The sequence below is a fragment of the Micropterus salmoides genome, unplaced genomic scaffold (assembly GCF_014851395.1).
Source record: "Micropterus salmoides isolate LMB-PRFRI ecotype aquatic unplaced genomic scaffold, ASM1485139v1 Ms_hic_scaffold_2, whole genome shotgun sequence".
Classification (NCBI taxonomy): Eukaryota; Metazoa; Chordata; class Actinopteri; order Centrarchiformes; family Centrarchidae; genus Micropterus; species Micropterus salmoides.
Window position 1 is genome coordinate 27,427,535 of NW_024041150.1, and position 9,430 is coordinate 27,436,964.

The 9,430-nt window shown below is 38.9% G+C and overlaps 1 protein-coding gene across 1 annotated transcript; it reads right to left on the reverse strand.

The window, feature by feature from the left end:
- Positions 1–5,678: 5,678 nt before the first annotated feature.
- Positions 5,679–9,183, reverse strand: LOC119912486 (cell number regulator 13-like). The gene is made up of 3 exons (XM_038731694.1): positions 8,784–9,183; positions 8,190–8,338; positions 5,679–6,183 (listed from the first exon to the last, which is right to left on the reverse strand). The coding sequence occupies exons 1-3, from the start codon at positions 9,058–9,060 to the stop codon at positions 6,046–6,048; spliced, it is 564 nt and encodes a 187-aa protein (XP_038587622.1). The 5' UTR covers positions 9,061–9,183; the 3' UTR covers positions 5,679–6,045.
- Positions 9,184–9,430: the final 247 nt, after the last annotated feature.

Here is a 9,430-nt window from a genome sequence, read left to right on the forward strand (position 1 = left end):
CAAGATACTGCACACAGAGAGAGAATAAAACTGAGGCAATGTGCCCACAATATGAAATAAAATAGAAACGTCTAGCAGTTTTTAACAATATCAATAAAAAACAGTGACAGAAAACACTCAAAAACACTAAAAAAAACTTTTATGTAAATAAATAATAAAGTAAACAAATAATTGATCATAATTACAATAATAATCATTTGTAGTAGTCTTCATGAAAGTAACCGATTTTTGCAGTTTTACATTTGACTGCCATCCAGTGTTCTCTTGCAGAAAGAGAGAAAATAAATAGAAGGAACAAGTAAGAGGGGCTTTGATTTTTCTTAACCATCGACAATATTCAGAAATAAACACGGATCTGGCATCAAGTTGCTGTAAGTGACACTAATGTGTTCAGTGCTGTAAGGAACCAAAACATTATCTGAAATGTAGGTAATGCTTCATTTTATTGGTCTGGAAAGTTTTCTGAAAAGACGTTCATCATTTGGTACTAATTATAGTATGCTGGGGGGGGAAGGCTTTCCATTTAAACTTAATATTCATAAACAATGTGCTTGTTATTTGAGTCTTTATGCTGAATTGTATGCCTATAGAAAAATTCAACATTTGGCATCAGCAGACCTGCTGTGTACTGCAGACTCTGTGTGATACCCTGTGTCTCTTTCCAGGAAACGTCTCGGAAACTATTGTGAAATTACAGACGAGCTAAATTAAGCCTCAACTCAGAGTGTACTGGTGAGTAAATAATATTTGAACATGGAAATGTAACCTTAGAGGAAGTGCTTGCACTTCAAATGGCCCGACTGAACCAAAGTCTACATTCCTCATTTAAAGCCAATTTATTAAATTCAATTCATTTCAATTTTATTTATATAGCACCAAATCACAACAACAGTTATCTCACAGCGCTTTTCATAAAAGAGCAGGTCTAGACCGTACTCTGTGATGCTATTTACAGAAGCTCAACAATTCCCACCAAGAGCAAGCACTGGGCGACAGAGGCAAGGAAAAACTTCCTTTTAAGAGGCAGAAACCTCGAGCAGAACCATGGCTCAGGGTGGGCGGCCATCTGCCTCGACCGGTTTTAATTTATGGAGAATACAATAAAAGCAAAACCTGCTGTGAGAAGTGCACAGCTTGTGTCACTGCATTGTGGCCCATGATGAGTTTAATCTCCAAAGTTTGCAATCACTAATAGTTCTTTCAGTTTAAAGATAAACATATAAGAGAAATGTCAGGATGCAGATTTAGACCTTTAGCACCAAGTTTTGTTTGTTCCCATATTCTTTTTGTATTTTGCAAGTTGCTTGTGTACCCCACAACTGTGCAGTTGTGTGACAGTAGCAGTTTGGGGCTTCCTGGGCTCCTGTGGCTAAACCTATCACAAGATACCATCTGTTTTTCTTTTCATTAGCTTCATAAGGCTAAGTGTTTGAGTTTGAGTCTGAGTTTGTTCTGGCACCAGTTTGTCTATTATTTTCTCCCCTCAGTTACAGCAAACATAAACTCTGATGACATGAAACAAGCTTGGCTGTCATCATTATTATCGTCAGTATAGCCACCATCACCGCAGATATTCAGACAGTGATTTAACGTTTTAGTGTCTGCAGTCACACTAATAGTTCTGTGAGGCTCTACTTTGGCCTTGCTAATGTTAGCTAAATACTACCATGCTCACAATGACAATGACTTATGTGTGTGTCATGTTTTTACGTGATGTTTGTCCGATTGTTGTTTTGATGTGTTTAGATTGTATATTCTAATATAATAGATATTTTACTAAATGTATCTTAATTTTTTAGTGCTATGTACTATGTAATCTTTTTTAGGGTGACTCTTACCATCTGTCTAGGGACTGCAGATGAAAAATAGCCTTTAGGCTAATTCTGGCATATTGACAGAAATGTTTATGAATATGCACTGTCCCTGTAATAAATAAATTAAAAAAAAAATGCTACCATGCTTATGTTTATTAGGTTCACCATCTTCGTTTAGGGAGTAGCATGCTAACATTTGCTAATTCGCACTAAACACAATGTATAATTGAGGCTGATTTCATTCATTTTGTAGATATTTAGTGATAAACCAAAGAATCTTTGATAAAAACAATTTGACCAGATGATGCCACTAATTAAAAAGTCGGGTGATCACCAAAATGATTACACTTCCTCCTCTGCAGACAATGAATTTACTTTTCTTGGGCCTGCCCATAGGATCAAGTAAACACCTGGCTCCTTAACACACACTCACAAGGAAAGGGCCTCTCGTCATTCAGTTTGTAATCATTAATTTATTATGAAGAGAGTATCTCATACATCACTGTTTCATAGTTATTTGGTCATGCGTGTGTGTGTGTGAGTGAGTGCGTGTCTGGGGTGAGGATGTTCAGGTAGCCATAACACCCTCAGATGTAAATATTATTTTATTTCATTTCATTTCATATCATGCACAAACCTGGTACATTGCACATATTTGTTGTTAATTGTTAATCTTTGTTGTTGTATATTTTTACGTTATAATTTATATGTTTATGTGCACAATACGCTCTTCTGTTGCAATACATCTGCACAACACACACCTGGAATAATGCACATGTAAATATCTGCAACATTGTTCTTTCTCTGCAAATAGTTGTATTATTTTTCTCTATTCTTTTATTATTCTTATATAACTTGCATTTGTCTATTTCATATTTATATATTTCTACATTTATTTATGTCAGCCGTATGTTTGTCTACGTGTAGCACCTTATCACCAAAGCAAATTCCTCGTATGTGTAAAACACTACTAGGTAATAAAGCTCTTTCTGATTGCGGAGATAAGTCTGTGACGTTAGCAAACGCTGGAGGGCTGCATGTTCCAGTGAAAGAGATTAAGAGGTGTTTTGGCAGTGAAACAGATAATCTTTAAAGCTTTTATCAACCAGATCTTTAGAATTAGAAGAGTCACAGTTTTAAATTTTGTAGCACTTTGAATGTATAGTCAATATTATGTTATACGTAAGATATAATATATAAATATAAATATACTGATGACCTGTCCAGGGTGTACACCGCCTTTCGCCCAATGTAAGCGGGGATAGCCCCCCCCCCCCCGTGACCCTGTACACAAGATAAGCGGTTGACGATGGATGGATAAATCTAAATATATAAGATATATAAATATATAGGATTTATAAGATATAAATATTATCTCTATGTAAGATATCCTGAGCTGGATGTGAGCTGCACCCATTTCAGCATCTGTATCTCAGTCTGTATCTGTTTCATCTTGTTCGTCACGTCTGACTTTTATTCTACAAGACGTTTCTTTTGATCTATTCACACTTAGAGACGGTTTTTCTTTCCTTAAGACCAGCAGAAACACAACAGAACTTTATGTGGGACTGGATCTGGTTTTGTGTCAGTACATCTGCCAAGAGAAATTTGTGTTTTCAGACATTTGCTTGTCTATTTGCAAGTTGAGGTCCTGGGATCAGCTTTTGGTTAGGATCCAGACCTGGAAGTTCTGCTATTTCACAATGTGTTTTAGTATTGTTTATGTTTTTGTTTGTTTGTTTGTTTGTTTTTTTAGCTTTTATGTTGTGTTTATGTGCTAATGGGATAATCAGACATCTTAAGCTTTAACATTAGACACTGCTGACTCATGTACCATGTGTCAGATAATGCAAACCGGAAGATGAATGAGGAACTCATAAACCACTACGGAGGTGGCAGTGGTGCAAGTTGAAGAACAATAATGTTTATGGGGATTCTATGTTTTCTAGTTTAAGAACCACTTTTGTTCTAGACTGTGTTGAAGTGATCCAGTAGGCTACCTGACAAGTCCACCTACACAGAGCAGTCACAAGACATGCCGCCCTCCTAATCTCCCTCCCCTTCTTCTTGTGTTTTCCTGACCTCCTCCTCTGAAAGAACATCATCCCTTTCTTTATTTTTTCTTCACTGGAAAAAAATGAAATTTGTACAGCCCAAAGGAAACACAGAGTGCTGCTTAGGGAGAAATTAGATGAGTAGAAGCAGGAGAAAAATCTGTGAAAGAAATATACATGTAACACCAGGTGAGAAGCAAAAAAAAAATCAAAAAAAAATCAAAAAAAAAAAAAATCAATAAATTCGGCGGAAGAGGAGTTATTGGAAGCAAAAAAATAACAATGAATATAATGCATTAATGTGCAGCCACATTATGGTTTACTGTCACTAGGTTTATTATCATTTTGCACTGATCAGGCCAACTGTCCTGGCCTCCTGATTCCATCTCTGTGGAAGCTAAATGTTTACTGATCACCTAACAGCGGTAAATGGAGGCAATATAAGTGATGGGTAGGCTAATTGCAGTTGTAGTTGGAATTACCAATTATTGTGAAAACCATAAGATCTCTCAAAGTGAACTGAATGATTTGAACAATTCCACCTGAGGCCTAAAGTGGGCTCTAGTGGATCGAGTCGGTTCTGAACCAGCCACTGTTCTGTAGCCACAGACCTTGCATCGTTAGGCAGATGCGTTAAAACAGCTGGTCGGTTACTGGCCCACTGTCTTAGCTCGAAGCCTCCCTCTGCTAGCAGACTGCATAGTTTGTCCACGCGCTCCTTGGCGGCTGGCGTGGAGGGAAGGCTTTCTAGGCAGTTGTCCACATGATCCGCTCTGTTCCTTTACATGAGGAATTCACAACAGATTTCATGTGAGCTTGTTACATAACATGGCCAATCGTTACACTAACTCACCACAGGTGACACAAAGTTAGCAAACTGCACAGCAGACTTACCTGGAGAGGACAAGGATGAACCAGATCCTGAATCACGAACTGGTCGAGATGAAACCATAAACCGGACTATAGTCCTTTTGCTTGTTTTATCCTAGCACAACCCTAGTAGTGTAGTAATATCCAGTCAACTCATGGGAGGCAATGTTGCTACCGCCCCCTGCTGGTGTAGCTAGTAAACTGCTTTTAAACTTACAAATATCTGTTTACACATCTCGGCGGGACAGAGTGGACAAAACTCCGCGAATGTGTAAAAACTATTTTGTGTGTATAAATGGATCCACAAATGCGTAAATAACACTTTGAATGTGAAATTAAAATATGTGTGTACAGATTAAATTGTGCATATTTGCAAATCACACTGTATTTTTGTGGATATGATTTTCCATAACACCAATGTAAAAATACATGTTTTGGGTAGTGAGATATTTGTGTATATTTTTTTTACAGATCTTTGCAGTACACGTTGGACAAAATTCCACAAATGCGTAAAAAGGAAGTTACAAATGTGACATGACCTTCAAATTCACAGGAAATGATCCATAAATGTGCAAAACCCATTTCACATGTACAAATCACCCTGTACTTTTGTGGATATGATTTTACACATCACAAATGTACACATTTGTGGATTATCTTCAAATATTAAAGTCCAATTAAAACTGCCATAATTATTACTTATTCTACTTTGAACGCACGTATTCAATGTAGTGATGAGCGTCTACACTGCAAGAAGAACGAGAAGTACGGAGTGACGAAACGTGCTCTGTAGAGCGGTTATGTAGATAGAAATGGCTCATTCTAAGGTAGTGAAACATAAGGCTTCATTATGTAAGGTCTTTATACACCACTGAAAACGAATATGGATACAATACTGCATTTCTGTCACTAGATCCTCAGAAAAATTAGACAATGAACCTTTAACTGAAATAGCAATGTTTTATTGGCCTGAGTGAATCAAAGGTCGGACATGAACCTGACATCATGCAGTATTAACATGCAACATGCTAACATTTATCTCAAAACATCTGGCTTTAACAGTCTTTGATCAGCAACATTAATTCTAAAGAAAAAAGCAAAATCCAGCCACTACAAACAGCAGATCACTATTATAAATGTATGTTGGTGTACATGATGTGATGCAAAACTATGCATTTTGAGTTGTAGGCTGTTGTAGGTATGTTTAGTCAAAATCTTTTTTTCCTTTTATGATTTTAACATAAGAGCATAAGAAAAATGTTGGCAATAATAACATGTCATATGCGCTCAACCAAAACGGTTGCGTCCTATCGAGTCATGACCTGTGTGGTGACCACTGAGGTGCTGACCGGACGGCGGCCTCTGATCTTTACCTCACGATTCATCTGGCACCAAACACACACGTAACACCACAATAATTTGCAGCAGTCATCACAGCACGAGCCCTGCGGGAGAAAGAAGGAGACGAAAGAGAGAGAAGGGATAAAGCCGACAGTCAGTGAAATTAATGACAGGGCAGAAACATAAAGTCTCATAAACATAAAAAATATTGACTAAGCCTACTGAAGATATTGTCGCCACATTGTTTTTATTTAAGGAATATTTACTCACACTAAGATGTACAAGAGCCTGGCTACAGTAGACTGGATTTAAGCGGTATTAATTTTTTACCACGTTTTATAACAGACAGATATGAGGCAACATTTGCATTAGTTTGGAGTCATCTTTGCGTCCAACTGGTGGATTTGAGTCCAACATTTACTCTCCTTTTAGTTCTGTTTTGGTATCCATCCCTGAGACAATGTCTCTGTCTCTTTAGCTACCAAATGCTCTACCATCTTCACCAGCTAGTTGCTAACTTGTTGTTGTAAGAATTGGCTTTATTTTATTAAACTCAATTAAGAGGTCAAGGGTCGATTCCCTTAAATTACAAAAACCTAAATTATTTACATTTTCTCACTCACATCTAGTGATATTATTGCTGGCTGGAGGTAATTAAGAAAATATGTTTTTATATGTTTTTTTTTCTTCAGAATTTGAGTGAGCTGACACTAGAGCTGGATAACAGTGCTGATTCAAGGCAAAAAAAATGTCTCATTCTAAGTAAGGAGTGGAACAGACACTGTGTTGCAATCAGGAAAATGCATATATTTCATTATTATTATTATAATTATTAAAGGGGCATTATGTAGTTTTCAGCAGCCACTAGCGATTGCAACCAGGTGTGTGCTCAAGCGCGTGCTCGCTCGAAATCATGAGCGAGCATAATCAGAAACACAACCACTTTCATAGAAATATCGGCTCAATACTCCTGAAAAAAGGCACAGTGACAACGGATATAGACCGACAGGGAGAACAGACAGAGCTTGAAACTCAGGCAAACTCCCACTGCAACGTTACAGTAATAGTTTTATCAGCTGCATGCAGAACTAATCCATGCTCGTTACATGATAACGTTACATTTACTGCATTTAGCCGACGTGCTACATCGTTAGCGCGCCTGCTGCTTTCAGTAACTATCTTTACTATCTGTGAATCTGTCTCCGGAGGCTCAGCAATGTCTGCACAGCTACATGTATTGGATGATAATGAAACGGTTAGTGAGCTGGACTGAATATTATAATACGATTGTGTCAAACTTTACAACAGTTAGACCGCAGTAAGTAACTTAACTGTAACTAGTGATAGTGGATGGCTCTTCCTCTGGGCCATTTTGTTGCAGTGTTTTATGTTATGTGGGTCACGTTAGTTACAGCAACTGAGGTGGAGAAGCTGTGTACCTGAGTAAAGTTATTGGTAAAGGCTGTATATAAAAACCACAAGAAACATAAACTGAATGTTACGAAGCAAACAGCGGCAGGTCTGAGCTACTGTAGCGTTAGCTGGCTGCTCCTGGCTGCATCACTATAAGCTAACGTTAACAAATCGCTCCACATTTGCTTTTTATCATTACATCCTTTCTGCAGGCTAAATCAACAGTGGTACACAGGATAGTAACACGAGTTGCGTTAGTTGGTGAAGTAATATGGAAAGCTAACGTTATATAACATTGCACCGGATAACATTAGCATCTGCTCAGCGCTAGCTGGCAAGCTAACGTGACTTTCTCTGTGTTTCTCCAGCTTAACTTTGTTATTTCTCGACATCATCTGAACCTGTTTGGTCTGATGGGCAGACATAAACCTTTATTGTTGTTTTGTATCTTTACGTGGAGCCTGTGTTTTATGGTGGACTGCTTGTCATTAGCTGCCGTGTTGTCGCTGATGCAAGCAACGGAGTAAACAGGTGTGTGCTTCATTTCAAAGTGAGATTTGAGCCCATTGACAACTTACATATAGTCCCCTTAATAATAATTAATCTGAAAAAAAAAAATTAAGTCAGCCATAACTGACACTTCAATTGCGCACCCACTCCCCCATTTATACCACCCTCCCTCCCCATCCAGCCTTACTGGGATCCCGTGGCGCTGTCTAATCTCAGAGCGGAGGATGCAGGACACCACACAACAGACGTCCATGGGTGGAATGCAGAAACAGCACCAGCCGTGTTTAGAGGCTGTCTGACACTGCATGCAGGGGAAGCACCAAAGGGCGCTGCAGCCTTGAGGGCAGAAGAGGAGAGGGGAAAAAAAGAATATATGACTTGATTTAAGACATAACATTAAGGCATACTGTAAAGTAAGAATACTTCCAGGACTCCTTGTTCTTCTTTAAGCTGAAGATAGTTCTGAAAGACTTTCGCAGTATGTTTGGGGATTGTTGTCAAGCTGCAGAATAATATTTGAGGCCACTCACATGCCTCCCTTATGGTAGTGCACTATGAATAAGTATCTGCCAGTACTTCTTGGCATTGAGGAGACCATATTTCTGACCAAATTCCCAACTCTGTTTGTAGAAATGCAGCCCCAAACTTGCAAGGAACCACCACCATGCTTCACTGTTGCCTGCAGACACTCTTTCTTGTACTGCTCTCCAGCACTTTGGCGAACAAACCTAACTCTGCTTCAGCTAAGTATTTCAAATTTTAAATCATCAGTCCAGAGTACCTGCTGACACTTTTCTGCACCCCAGTTCCCGTGTTTTTGTGCTTAGTTTAGTTGCTTGGTCTTGTCTCCATGTCGGCGGTATGGCTTTTTGGCCCAAGTCTTCCATGAAGGCCACTTCTGACACCAGACCTCTTTCGGACAGCAGATGGGTGTACCAGGGTTCCACTGTTTTCGGCTCGATCTGAGCTGATGGCACCGCTGGGCATCTTCTGATTGAGGAGTGAAGTAAGCATGACGTGTCTTTCACATTCTGCAGAAAGTTTCTTTGGCTGACCATGGTGTCTGTGGTCCCCAACGTTGTCGGTTTCTTTGTGCTTCAACAAAAGAGCTTGAATAGCACATCTGGAAACCCCTGTCTGCCTTGAAAAGACCTTGCTGATGCAGTATAACTACCATGTGTCAACAGTAAAACGTCTTCAGCAACCTCACCTTGTTAGCTGAGTTTGGCTGTACCTCACCCAGTTTTTTTCCTCCCACACAGCTGTTTCTGTTTCAGTTAATGATTGTGTTTCAACCTACATACTGAACTTACTATCATTAGCACCTCTTTGGTATAATTGTTTAATCACACACCTGATGATAGTACAAGGGTACCTAGAAGAACTGATGCTGTTTTGATGGCATAAGATGGTCACACCAAATATTTG